Raw genomic sequence first — 14,532 nt, 5'->3', positions numbered from 1 at the left:
TCGTTCACAACAGCATGACACGGGTACAGTGAACGGAATGTTTGCTGTGCAAGCTTGCGCGCTGTACGAGGGTGATTCAAGCGAAAGTCTCGAAGTGTGAGTGAATATCGATGGCTTCACATAGCAGCAGCGTGCTACGATGCTCTCTCAAAAAACACGGTGATGGCGGCGTCCCGAGGCACCAAAACCAAAGAAGTTTCGGACACAACTGTTGAGTGTCGACTGGAAAAGTGATGCCCACCTCGTTCTGGGTCCATCAAGGCCCCGTACTTGAGCACGGCGTTGGGAAAGGCAGTAGAGTCACCAACGAAACCTAGACCCTATGCAAGTAGGTCAGCTGTCTGCGCAGCTCCCTTGTTTCCCTCTCTCCCCTACTGCCGGCGGAACGTCCCCGTTGGTTCCTTCCCCAAATAAAGAGGGTAACATTTCAAGGTGTGGCGCACCGGACTTATGCCGCCTCTACGAATTCCCCCTTACTGCTGCCTTGTGTGTGGACATACACTTTGTCACGTGGTTTCTCGAAACTTCACCCTCTCCCTGCGCAGAGACAAACTGTCGTAGCGACCTCCGGTATATGTGCTTACATATAACCGGAAATTGGCAGGAACGCAGAGGGTTGTTAAAGGACAGTCGGAAACCTATCTATAAAACCGATACCACTACGCCCGGCATCGGCCAACAATCTACCCGACTGATTTTTTTTCGTCCGAAAAGTGCTTATAAAGATCTGCGCTGCTTCCGCGGCCGCAGAAGCTCCGACGGCGTGACGTCACTTCCTAAGCGAAAGAGTGAGAGGACGGCGCTCAGATGAGTAAAGGCGCCGTCCAGACGCCCCACATAACCGCGGCATTCCTTTTCACAAGGTCGCGCCCTCATTGGTTTCTTAGGGAGTGACGTTTTCTCGTTTTTCCAGAGAGGGAATTCCGGAATAGTCTCAGCATCCGGCGTCTGCTCTTGTCACGTATTCCGTCGAATAACAGTTAAACTACACCACTATCTCGCGTGGTATTTTCGGTACCATGGTCAGTGGTCCAGGTGGAACAAAATGACAGCAGTTTCGAAATCGACAGTAGTCGAAGTAATGCGTTCAGATTTTCACATTTTTGGAGTTCTCAAAGAGCACCTTGGTGACACCAAGATTCAAGACGGCGGTGAACTCAAGAATACGGTACACGATTGCTTGCGCCACTCTTCTGAAACGCTTCCTTTCGCAGGATATTCGCGTTTTATTGGCGCAAGAGCGTTAACATCGGGGACGATTACTTTGAAAAATAGATGGCGCGCAATTTCGCCCACACATTAAGTACAGATTCATTCGCGGATTTCATTTGAATCACCCTCGTATAGATAAACCCCCCTTTGTATTTGATGAAAAGAGGGGCGTTCGGTCAAAAGCGGTTCATTTAACGGCTGGTTATTTTGTGTCGATTACGCTCTCAATCGCAAACATTAAGCGGTCTACAATAGACCAAAAACTGTAAAAGAACAAAATCTGCAGTGGATCGAGCCTCTCTTTTTAATATACAAACTAGATAATCAGTATAGGGAACAGCATTCTCACTTTCCTCACCGTCGCAGCTTTTGTCGTTCTCAGCACGTACCTCCTTTCTGTAAAGCTCATGCACACGCGAAATCACAATCCCTCTTGGGAAAAAAAGTGACCTCATACATTATGCGGTAGCCGACGCCTACACGTACTCCCGCGCGCAGATGAATATGCTCGGCAAGGTGTTCGGCTAGAGCTTCCTTTCGCACCTATTTTCCGAAGACGATGATAGATGTCTTTAGGGAGCGCAAAGAAGCGATACAGGAAAACGGCGCAGCTGCCGTTATGCCCAGACCTGTTTGTTTTCCGCGGTCAATATCTGAAAGGGAAATGTCGCCGTATTTTACGGTCGTATAAGCTCCCACCTGGCCCGTATGTACTGACCTCTAAGCGTTGTCGCGCCGTGATTTATGGTAAGCAGTGTCCGGCGTCCGACGCCGGTCGTGGGAGTCCAGTGTCGATGGATGGGCGGGGAGTGCGGCAAGGAGATACTTGTAAGGAGTTGCGTTAGGCCGTGTATGACAAGGAAGGTTCCGAAAATTGGAAAAGGTGAGCTCTGACCCGAAGGCCGCTTCTCGGCAGATAACGGATGTGGTATAGTTCTTCTGTACGTTTGAGAGCCCTGAAATCGAAGCGCGCGCGCGCGTAGGTGCACTCGCCTCGTGTCACGTGGTACACTTTCGGATTGCGCGCGCTTTCTTTCCTTAAAAAGAAAAAAAAGAAAAAGAAGAGAAAAGTCCACGCAAGGCGTACAATTACAAGACAATACAACAACAAGGGAACATTTGCGATGGGTGTTTCATGACGCACCCTCTACAACATTCCAATTCACATCTCGGCCCTAAGACGAATAATTAGAAAGATAGCTAATTAATTGCGCCTAACTAATCAACCGCCATGAAAAAGTACAAGCGACAAGACCACGCGACTCATCATAATATTCTGCAATTTTCATTCGCTTATGACGCACAGTGTTGTTGTTTTTTGCTTTTTAGACCCCGGTGCACGTTAGCTTCGACACCCTGTATACACCAGAATGTTGCCTGCCAAAGAATATTTACGACCGTACTTCGATTTATTGACCCGCTACAGAAGGCTAAGAAACAGGTAATGCATTTGTGTCAATGGGACGGACAGTTGTCTGTATATCAGGTCCCTTTTCTGCACACTCTACAAACTTTGGCAACATGTTCCTGAGCTTGGGGCAAGGACAAAACACAAACACGAACGGCACAAGACTCAGTCTTTTGTCCTTCCCTCATGCTCAGGGTCATGTTGCCAACGTCAAGTACACTCATATACTAGCTCACTTGCATTTTACATCTTTGACGACTTTGACAGCTGCCACTGTGTTGTGCTTGAGGACCTGGATCATATTCTTCTTCATTGCTCCCACTACCAACCTTCCCGAATCACACTCTCCGAGTCTCTTCGTCATCTGGACTCTCGCCCCTTCTCCCTATCGAAATTGCTTGGTCCCTGGCCTAGTCCGGCCCAGCAACGCTCTGCGCTCAAAGCTCTTCTGACGTTTCTGCACACCATCGGACTTCGATCGTTATTGTGAAGGGGCTCGTTATTTTATTCCCCACATTCCCACCAGCAATGGGGTAGAGTATCGCCTGTGGCGATGAACCTCCCCACTCTCCAAAGCCAAAACAAAGTCGTTGTTGTTACGTCTTTGTTCAATGAACATCGACTTCCACTCAAGAGACATATTCTTCTTACTTCACGTGACCGTGTCAGCAGTGCTGCTGAGCCCCCTAACCGAAAAAAAAAAAAAGAGAAGAAACGGGTGCACTATGCTAGTAAGTTATATTCCGCTGGTCATCTAGGACATTATTTTCACAATGAGCCCGATCGTATACCTGCTTCACTACACACAGGTTACATCATCCTACATGACATCACCATTGTGCAGCTATCAAAGTCTGTCTCGTGATTTTGTTTCTCGTTGCTGCACCAAAACCCTGTGCACGCGGTGCCATACTGAAAAGGGGGATAGGTCATGCTCCTGAATTTTGTTCAATTGTTGCTAAGTCACACCCTAAAAACGTTGCTAACAGACACGTAAATTTATGGTAACATTTTCCATTTGCGTTATTCGAGGAATACCAGCTGCTATTACCTTGCAAAATATTCATTTGAAGTTTTTCGACATATCTCCTTATTGCATACAGAGGTTCAGTTATTGGAGTCGATAAATTGATTAATCAATTATATTGATTGTAGCGTGAAATTTAACAATGTGGCTCGCAGTTAAAAGTAAGTTGCCTGTATAATGTTTAAGTTGCTTGTTTAGTCATCGACTGTTCTCCAAACACTGAAACCTCGCAGCCACGATCTTCCAGACGTTTCATGCCCGTATATACCTATGTATTGTTACAGATTTTTAGAGCATCACGTCGGAAGTATAGTGATGAAGGAATATGTGCAAACTCCCCCTACGCATAAATCCACTCGCGAAGAATACGAAACATTTTCGCTCATGCCAGTACACATGAACAACAATTACAGACAAACCGATGCTCGTACACAGACCGTTATATCAACTTTGCGGAATTTCGAATGGCCCCGTACACATCGCAGCTGCAACGTTGATTGCATATTTTTCAAGTTTGAGCCCTTTGCAGAACTCTGAGCACTATAACGCATCGTGCGTTTTCGTTTCGCCACAACATCATCTGTTGCAGCACGCATTCGCGTGTACGAGAGAGTACGAGAAACGTCGTGCAAAGTGCGAGAACGGATGGAGCGCACTTAGGCTGCAGATAATGACCGCGTGGGAGTTCAAATTGAATTCCCGAGATGGCCAACTTGACGCTAAAGATTTACGGGCAGTGAAAGCACGAGAATTTCGACGCAGTCTAAATAATGCCGCACGGAAGCGCTTTGCGTTCTCAGACGTTTTGTATCGCGAGATGTGAGGGAGTGGTCATTGCAGTCTGGCATTACTTTGTTAACGGCTTGTGCGAGACGGACAAGATGTAGTGAAAGAGCGAAAATTTAATGAGCGCGTTGCCAAACATGGAACACGTCAACACATCCCCGAGTTTGAGCAGTACAAGCCTTGTCCTCTGTTGTTGTCTGTATTTCCGAGACTTGACGCGTCCTGTGTTGTGCGTTTCTTCTTTGGCTCTTTTGTTTTAACCGAAAACTGGGGATTATGCTGCCGCCTTGGTCGTGTTTGCAGTTGCACCACCTCGCTTCCATAGTCGTTTTGTGCTTAGAAAGCGCATGCATCCGGCAGTAAGGCGCGATACCTTTGTTTGTGATTTTCTGTTCGACACAGTTTGGTTTCGGTAGTGATGTCTACCCAGAGTTCGAGGTAACTCGTTTCTGTAACTAAGTTCCCTTTTTTTTTGGGGGGGGGGGGTAACTTGTAACTTAACTCGGTACTTTTGAGCCGTGGTAACTTTCAGAGGAACTCGTTTCTTTTTCAGGTAACTTTGCCAAAGTAACTTAAGCTAAGTTTCAAGTTACTTTTAATTCGCTTTCCACTCACGTCCACATATTTTGTTGCTTTCTCTCCGGTGTTTTCATGGCATTTTATGCCACAAAACGTGATATTCAATCAATGACAGTATTCTATTCAGGAAGTAAGAACTGCTGCCATTGTGCGCTCACAGGGAGTAAGATGCAAAGCGTTCGAATTGTTGGACATAAACGAAAACGATCTAAGCGTGTTGCACTCCTCCACAGGCACCTAAAGGTCTGACTCAACTGCTCACGCGCGCTGCACCTGTGTAATGCTATTTTGTGTCTGAAGTAACTTGGAAACAACTCGTTCTTTTTTAAAAAGTAACTCCGTAACTGCAAGTTACATTTCAGGCCGAACAACTTCGTTATTAACTTAGTTACATTTCCACACGGTACTTAACTGGTAACGAGTTCTTTCTGATGAGTAACTTCTCGATCTGTGTGTCTACCCTACTAGCATTTCAGCTAAGTGTCGCTGAACAAGTGACCCACAGCTGATGTTTAGGTAGCAAACAAAACGACAGGCAAACTGCGGGTACACGGACATCGTACAGTATTAACGGGTCAGCTCAAACGCTATGGTGTTGCGGAGCAAAATGCAATGACCTCCAGCTCCTGCTCCACAGGATGAAGCGAGGCATCTGCGTCATGCGACGAACCTGGTCTTAAGCTCCAGTAAACAGTGCCTTTCTCGTAGGAATAAATGTATCTGATAGCTCCAACACCTTTTCAGGTAACTTTGCCAAAGTAACTTAACGTGTTTTCTTCCCCTGCAATTTCCCATTTTTATGAAAGGAAAACTTTTTTCGCGCCAAATTTTCGAAACTTTTGTATATCTACAGACGTATAAAATAAAGCTGCGGATAATCGATGAAGGTTTATATAAAAACAAAACAAAACAAAGAAGGCTAAAAATTTAGACCTGCCAAATCCCTATCGCAGATACCGCCGCGAACAACCGTTTCAGTCTCTCAGTTATGCTCCTTCATGAATAGTCACATTCTCGAAAGATGCATTACCATTGTTAGGTAGGTAGAGAGAGAGATGGCAGACCTATGGCAACCTCTCTCACTATACACACAGGCTCCACTCCTTTCTACAGACGTGTGTATTCCCTTCAACGCTTGCCACACGGAAATGCCAGCAATAATGGTTACGCTCTTGGAACGAACTTCAATATCGCTTCCCAGTTGAAAACTGAATCCAGCCGACCGTGCAATGAACCAATAACGACGTCTCTCCTCTCTGACACGCTTTAATAATAACTCGAACATCGCAGCCGTTAAATCGATATCGAGCTCTCAAGCAAAAAAAACAAAAAAAAAAAAACAGGAAGACGTCATATCGCCGTTTTTCAGTTTCCAAACCATTTGCCTTGGAAGAACACATTTTGTGTATCTCTTTCTATAGTACACAACTACTGCGTCGTCGCGTACGTTACGAAAAGCAAAGGGGCTTGCTTCGTTCACGTTCGAGAGCTACATCACTGACAAGGGAAAGCGAAGGGAGGGAGTAGCTGACGTCTGTGGACATAAACTGTCTTTCGGTCTCTTTTCTTTCTTCTTTTTTACTTACAGGGTGACGCAAATTGCGCGGGACAAGCTCCCTCCACCCAAAGCTTGTTCGATAGCATTGGTTTTGTTCTTCGGAACTGGTTCTGCATCGGTTACGAGATTGCTCTTCCTGTCGTGGACGTCGCAAATCTCAGCGCGTTCATGCTCGCCGAATAAAAGGTGCCGTTATATTGGCAGGAATACAAAAGGAACTGGGTTTGGTCCATTGCGTCGTTCGTAAATTAAAGGATCGGTCGCCTCCGGAAAACCATTTATGAAATCGATACAATGACACAATGATTGAAGAAGGAAAAAATTATTGATTGATTGATTGATATCATTATGTTCGGCATCGGCCAATAATGTACCTGGCTAATTTGTTCGTTCCAAATAAAAAAAAAGTGGTGAGATATTAAGTAAACGAACTTTAAAGATAAGCGACGCTTTCGCAGCTGCAAAGGCTCCCGTATGATTACGTCACTACCTAAGCGGAAGAGTGAGAGGACGGCGCGCAGAGGGGAAAGGCGCCGTCCAGCCGGTAGCGGCATTCCTTTCCTCAGTGTCGCGCCCTCATTGGTTCTTAGGGAGTGTCGTTTTCGCGTTTTTCCAGAGAGGGAATTTCGGAATACTGTCAACATCCGTCGTCTGCTCTTGTCACGTGTTCCGTCGAATAACGGTGAAACTACGCCACTCTTTCGCGTGGGACTTTCGCTACCGTGGTCAGTGGCCCGCGAGGAATAAAATGACACTATAGTAGGAAATCGAAATTTGCGTTTTCCCTCTTCTCTGCTTCTCAACAGGCGCGACAATGCGGGGCGGGCTCCCATTGGTCCAGGCAAATGCGCTTTGCCGGGATGATTGGACACCCTGTCTGCACCGCCGTGTCGCGCCTTTTAATGAGGACGGAAGAGGGAAAGTAGGAAAGTGCAAATTGCGGTTTCCTCCACGGGTATATTACGAATGACGTTATGGATGGATCGCATTCCTTCTGTGTTGCCGTTATGGTAACGGCATCTTTAACTCCGCCAGGATAGATTTTCGCGATTTTCGCCCCTTTAAATCGATTTGTTGCGTCATCAACAGTCCGTCTAAAAGTGTCGGTACCATAAGGTATAAAAAAGTCCGAAACCAAGAGCAATTTTAGTCAGGATATCGAGCTGATTTTTCTTTCCGTTTCTTTCTTTTCTTTCCCTTTTTCTTTTCGGTTTTCGATTGCTGTGAGGTAGAATACGGCATCTGTGGAGGCTCAGTATAACATTAAGGAATGGCACAAGAAGGCTTGCGCAGGGGACATTCCAAACGGTTAGGATAGCACAGGCTTAAGAGAACCACAACTCTATTCCTAGAAAGAGGAATGATTATCTTGAGTCTTGAGGAGCGATATGGAAGAGTGTTGCTCAGCTAGTGGACGTATGGTTCCAAGGTATCCTGTCCATGGCACCCCAGAGGACCTCACGACCTGCCCCGAAGCGCTAGCAGTTCAGCAGTAATGTGATCCGTGTATTCTGGCCGTTCACAAAGGGAATATGTTCTCTTAGTGATCGAAAGGCCATCTCAATTGCTATCCCAACCTGGTGCTAATATGCCTGGACCAAGGGAAACGTTCAGCCTAGACCGGTGCAATCTCCCGCGGACTGGGCGTCCGCGCAGTATCCACTATCGCTGGACTTCCCGACATTTACGTACCTTACACGGAGCTGCTTTGTATTGCATACTGCATTGCTGCGACTAGCGTGGTGAACACAGGGAGATTTTTTGGTGAAGGACGTCAAGTCTATTTAGTAGGACGTTTGGGACCGCTACTGGTCTCAGTTACTATTCGGAGTACCATATCTTCAACTTCATATATATTCAAACTCAAACTCAACTCGACAACTTTATAGCCGGCTTCACCTGAGACACGCGTGCGTTAGGAGAAGCGCACTTTACAATTTCATCCCGTTAGGGTAGGGACACTGATCCAGTTCAAGTTTGACGTAGCATTCGCTTGTTGGGCAAGAGTATGTGAGAAAACCCTGAAGTACTTTTTAGTCTTCATAAATGTGTAGTGTCTTGTATGTGTGTACACGAAATTAGTGTCGGGAGGTCAGATTTGCTCAATAGGATCCACTATAACTGCACTTTGTACGGCATAGCGTTTGCAGGGATGCAGTATAATAGGACCACCACCACGAAGTCAGCATCGTATCATACTAATACCAAACTGTAGGGGTATATATTTTCATTGCTCCAGAACAGTTTGAACATGTGAGACTGTTTCAAAATGCGTAGAAAACGGTTTTTAAACATAATGGTCGATTATATATTTTGGTGTCAAAAATACCAGGAGCGTGCACTTGATTAAAAACGTTAAAATTGCATAAAAGGTATAATCAAGGGTTGTAATTTTAATGAACGATAACATGAACAACACACACATATCATAGCAGTTTACTGGAAAGAAGTATGTGACAGCACATCATCGGGACTGTATATTTCAAAGTGCCTGTGGGAAAAACAAATAAATAAAAATAAACAATAAGAAGAAAGAAAGAAAGTGTGTCTATGCCACGTGTCTAAGTAAATATAATCAACTCCTAGTATCTCCAGTGTCTTCTACAATCTAAACTATGGTGTGTTTCAGTCGCGTTGATTTACAACATATTGCCATTCAATATGCTTGTCATAAGACAAAGTATAATAACCTATTGTTGGACCTATTCGATTGCTTATTGACGACAGGATTGACGAGCAGATTCACGTCATAGACCTGCAGTTGTGTGAAATAGTGCATGTAAATAAATAATGAATAAATATTCATTCATGCTCATTCATTATGCAGACCTCTGTGAAACCATGATATGCGGCAGGGGGAGGCAGTGCGAAGTGAACAAGCATGGTGAGGCGACGTGTATTTGCCAGAAGTTCTGCAAGAAGAGGAAAAAGCCGGTCTGCGGATCAGATGGAAACTACTACATAAACCACTGTGAGCTCCACCGTGCTGCGTGCATGGCAGGGAAGCCTATTACTATTGATCACAAAGGAGTTTGCAACAAGAAAAAGGGTAAGTTGAATGTCGAACCATGGTAAAAATCGAGAAATGCAGAAACTTTGTGAAGCACGGTCAACGCAAGTGATAAAAAGATAAAAACACTGGAACTACTGTTCATTAACGTACAAGCTTTCTTGCAGTAGTCTGCATTTCTTCAGGTACATACCTGACGAAATGCAGATAACATTTGCTAATTTATAATTTTGCTAATATTAAAGATCGTAATAAACGGGCTTGACTATAACGCAATTAAAATGGCTGCTTCTCTGCTTCGAGTTAATGGGAGGTTCAAAAAGGGTGTCGCCTCCGAATTATTGCTGTTATTTTTCGAATCTATCATAGGTTCAATGTATTGAACTCCCATGTAAATTCCTATGTATCTTGATAGCATGCAAATGTTTACTTGTGTGGCAAGTTGAGCGGCATGCTTGTCAGAGCTTTCCCTTGTTCGATAGTGACTAGTGTAATAATAACTGGGAGTAGATTGAATGACTCATGTAGTATGTCGTTGAGCAATTGGGTAATCAATAGGCAAAACAGTATCAGGGGATATGTTTTACAAAACCTAGCCTAATTCATTTTAAAGCTCTCACTTGGCACACACTATATTTTTCCAAAAGCTGTGGAAGCAAATTCTTTAAAAATAGTGTCTGCATTTTGTCCACAAGGCTGTGAGAGCACATATTAAAGTGTTGTGAAAACCAAATTGTCAAATTTGGTTGTCAAACCAAAATCGAACTGTTTTTAGAATTATTTGGTAAAAATTAAGAATTAAGATGTGTGAGTATAATTTGCCGGTAATTTATCGTATTATTCTAAAAGATTATGCGTGCAAGCCAGTAGGGAATCCCAGCTCAAATGTACCTTATCTCCATGCCCTTAGGCTCCTCCGAGCGTGAAACAACGACTGAAAGGCAAGAACTGACAACACCAGTGACAGAGCAGAAGCTAGAAAGGACGGAGGTTCCGGCATCATGGACTAATGTTCCTACCCCTGATGCCCGCGTTACGACTACAACAGAACCTGATGATTCAACACAACAAGAATGCACGCAGCAAGAATATGACTTCATGAAGGAGAACCTCCTCTTGTACAACAGTGCAAAGATGACAGACAGTAAGAAGACAGGTATAATGGCAACTGCTTTATCTCACACATTGTATTGTGTGCACTGAGAATCAGCTGTGTAGGATATTTGCATAGTCACTATTACATTCTATGTGAAATGTTGAAATGTTAGCAATGCAAAATGCACTAAAGTATCAGCATCAGTGGCACTTAGTGTTAATTATCCAGTGCCCATCCTGGTAGCTGGATTGGCACTTTGTCACGTTTGTTTTCTGGATTTTGTGGATTTTATCCCAAGTGACGACGATGCAAGTCGGAGGTAAAAACAGGTGTTAACCGAGCTTAACCACTATTCTCTTATCTCAGCATGCTGAGCGGGACCTCCAGTCAGAGCTGCAGCGTTCTTGCACTGTGCACAACTTACAGTTATGAACCATCTTATGTTCTGCAGGGAACGAGTACTTGGTTAGCCTGATGTTCTCCCACTATGACCACAACAACAATGGCCTGTTAGAAGCCGAAGAGCTGTGGAAGGCAGGGGAAGAGGATCATCTCGGCCAGCTGTCTACTGTGTGCATCTTGGCAGACATGCTGCTCTTTGACGACGCCAACCATGATGGCCGCTTGAACATCAATGAGTTCTATCTTGCCTTTAGTAAGTTATACAGTAAGTTCAATGGGTTTCCTTCCTTCTGTCCCCCGACGGCCTTCTTTGCACGCGTGAAACCCAGTTATATCGGTACAGGTCTTACAAAGCAGTCCATTGTCATACTCGCTCGCATATCGGATGCTCTGTAGCAAGAGCCAAAGAAGTACATCGGCAGCACCTGCGTTATTTCTACGTGTAGTGTATCATAGTCATCGTCGCAGGAACGCAGTTCGCCATCGGTTTTGTGGCAGTTGGCAGTTGGCAGTTCAGTGTGGCAGTTGGCAGTTGGGTTGTGTCGGTTGGCAGTTCAGTGCTGTGTCCTCGTCTCTTTTCGTGTTCCGTCCTCGTCTTTCACTGCACTGAGGGTTTTATCCCTTTTAACTATGCATTATTATGATGCTCAGATTCACCATGCAAATATAAATTCTATAGCCATCATGACACCACTGTCAGTAGTTATGATTTGCGTTCTACAAAGCAGTGGAGTTACCTCAAGTTACTTTAAAGGGGGAGGGGGAGAGGGATATGTTTACTACCAATAAAAAAAAAAGAAAGAAGAAGGGAAAGTACCTTAAAGGGATGGTAGCATCTGTTCCAGTCAATTTTGAAACTACATGTACTATATAACGTTATTTTATTCTTCCTGGAACACTGACCACGGTATGAAAAATCCCGCGTGAAAGAGTGGCGTATATTTAGAGCCTGAAGTTTTCGGGAAATATTTTTTTCTAAATTCGGGGGGTAAAAATCTGGTAACTCAACATATGCTCTAAATTCATGAGAATTCGGGTGGAAAAACTTTTGAGTATGCTAAATTCGGGGAGATATCTGGCTCAGTTACTCAAATTAACTGTGCTGGTTTGGTACAAATGGTGATGTAGCTGGATTTGCTGCCAAGCGAGTTAGTGTGCATTCCTATGGACGCTTGAGTGAGTGCAATTTGCCGGGTAAAAATCAGGTTTCACCCCAAAGAGGCAAACTTCAATTCGGGGTGCAGATTTGGAGAAGAATCAGGTTAAATCCTAAACCTCCAGGCTCTACGTATATTTGACTGTCATTCGATGGGATACAGGACAAGACCAGACGCCAGATGTTGAGAGCATCCCGAATTCCCTCTCTGCAAAAAAAACAACAAAAAATTCACCCCCTAGGGACCAATGAGGGCGCGACATTGAGAAAAGGAATGCCGCGGACATCTCGCAGAGTTACGGGACATCTGGACAGCAACCTCTCACTCCTCCGCTAAGGGAGTGAGTGAGTAATTTGTAGTCGAATCAACTCTGATCTCAAATTAATCAACTGCTCCAGCCTAATGTGCTCTGTAAGAGACGTGGCTTCCGTCACATACACAATTGTGCACCACATAAAAGGTAGGTTCATTTATGGGTACTAGATGGAGATGTTGGCTGACAAACATCGTTCAGAGAGATAGCAAGAAAAGGTCTAGTAGTTTAAGTAACCCTTGCGGTGAACATACACACACCCCAGATAAGATAAAGTGGTTATGGATGTAGTAAAGCCGTTCTATGGTTATTATTTCTGAACTCTTATCGCTATAAGTGGGTTTCTCTGCACTATATAATCGTTGCATTATGAAGCATGACCCTTTGTTTTCTGTACGCCTGTGCCCTCTCTGTTATGGGCGTGTGTCTGGTGGTGGTTTGTCATCAGAGGAATGGATGTTGAACAAGCCTGCTGACTGTGTGCATATGCCCTGTGAACGCCTCATGTTCCCATTCAACCATGTCCTGAACAGCTAATTGCTAGTACCTAGCGTTTAATGGAGCAGTAAATAAAATACTATATCTCGCAGTGTGTAGTCTTATTCTGATTGGAGTAAGTCATGCTCAACCAACATATAGTATTGCCACTGTGCTCTAAGTTGGATGAACAGTTAGTGAAGTGGCATTAGAGTTTCAGCATAGTTACACTAGAAGGGAATCACACTGCAGCAAATGCCTTTTGTCTAACTTTGTGTGTTCTTACATTTTCAGGCGTTTCAGTGGTATCATTAGACAAATCACTTGAAGTAAACCATGTTACTGCACGTGTGGGCGATAATGTTGAAATAAAGTGTGATGTTACTGGAACACCACCACCCCCAATAGTGTGGCGCAGGAATAACATGGATCTGTCGACATTGAGCGAGGATGAAATCAAGGTGTGTATCCATGAGCTGCAGTGGAGGCAGTTTATATTCAACCTTATGAAGTTCTAACACTCTTATACCCACGAAATGACCATAAGCAACATCCCTGGAGAAGGATGTGACATACTTACGAACATACTCTAAGCATAGCCCACTACTACAAGTACTAGATGACAGAGAAATGTGTGTAAAAGACGTCATATGGAGATACGTAGCACGGCGCACCCCAAATCGTGAATCATGTCAGTGCATGTTGCCTAGGAAACCATTCTGCTCAGTATCAGCAGAGCCTTCTTTTTCGGAGTTAACCCTGGTATAACACATTCTTAATCACTCAATCTGCCTCATCGTCAAACAAACTTGCCAACGTGCAAATTTGCCCATCAATACAGGCAGTAGAGAATGCTAAGCGCTGCTCATTCTTAGACCCTGAAGTTTTCGGGTTTTATATTTTTCCAAATTCGGGGTGTAGAAATCGGGTCAATAAATTGATGTCGAAAATTCATGCAAATTCGGGCAGAAAAATTACCATCAGACTGAGTTGGCGGAGAAATCGGGCATTATTGTAGAATAAACGTTCACTGTACCATTTATCCAGAGTGCCAGAAGGAAGGGGCAATCACATATTTTGTGAGAAACTAGTATGTCGATGCCTTGAGGTGCCTAGCCTAGGTGCAGTTTTGCAGGTAGGAATCGGGTTTAACCCTAGATAGGTGAACCTCAATTTGGGGAGCAAATTCGGGGGAAAATCGGGTTTAGCCCTAAAACATCATGGTCTACTCATTCTGCACAGACGGTTGCCATCTGTGAAGGATTATTCTTCGTTCCCGCACTCAGCAAGCGCCCAGGATGCAATGCGTGTGCAAAGATCACTGGGATTTTCTGAACTCGTCTGTTCGCGAAGGCCCAGAACGTGCTGCCCACTCGCTAGTCGCACGACAGTGCCGTAAACCGAGCTTCACCTAAAGCACGCAGGCATTAAGGGAAGCCGACTTGCAGAATGGTGACACCTAATGTTGCCAGAAGGTGTCCTGAAATGTTCCCTCCATGTGTTCGGG

At 44.6% G+C, this 14,532-nt stretch overlaps 2 protein-coding genes and 1 long non-coding RNA gene across 10 annotated transcripts in view; 1 reads left to right on the top strand and 2 right to left on the bottom strand.

Moving 5' to 3' along the window:
- The window catches only part of LOC135368445 (cadherin-23-like), a 489,752-nt gene that overhangs the window by 174,063 nt on the left and 301,157 nt on the right, over window positions 1-14,532 (bottom strand). The window lies entirely within an intron of this gene.
- LOC135368446 (follistatin-related protein 5-like) overlaps window positions 1-14,532 on the top strand; it is a 153,034-nt gene that overhangs the window by 127,318 nt on the left and 11,184 nt on the right. The window contains exons 4-7 of one of the 2 annotated variants that reach the window (XM_064601715.1): window positions 9,398-9,619; window positions 10,491-10,736; window positions 11,128-11,331; window positions 13,320-13,486. In XM_064601715.1, the coding sequence (XP_064457785.1) occupies window positions 9,398-9,619; window positions 10,491-10,736; window positions 11,128-11,331; window positions 13,320-13,486 (839 nt within the window). Of the gene's footprint in view, window positions 1-9,397; window positions 9,620-10,490; window positions 10,737-11,127; window positions 11,344-13,319; window positions 13,487-14,532 lie in introns of both variants that reach the window. The other variant, XM_064601714.1, reaches the window with a different exon arrangement.
- Window positions 1,503-2,143, bottom strand: LOC135367824 (uncharacterized). The gene is made up of 2 exons (XR_010414535.1): window positions 1,931-2,143; window positions 1,503-1,865 (listed from the first exon to the last, which is right to left on the bottom strand). It is a non-coding gene; the product is annotated as an uncharacterized LOC135367824 (long non-coding RNA).

The sequence above is a fragment of the Ornithodoros turicata genome, chromosome 9 (assembly GCF_037126465.1).
Source record: "Ornithodoros turicata isolate Travis chromosome 9, ASM3712646v1, whole genome shotgun sequence".
Classification (NCBI taxonomy): domain Eukaryota; kingdom Metazoa; phylum Arthropoda; class Arachnida; order Ixodida; family Argasidae; genus Ornithodoros; species Ornithodoros turicata.
The sequence above is the reverse complement of the archived record's forward strand: the minus strand, read 5'-3'. Positions and strand labels throughout refer to the sequence as shown.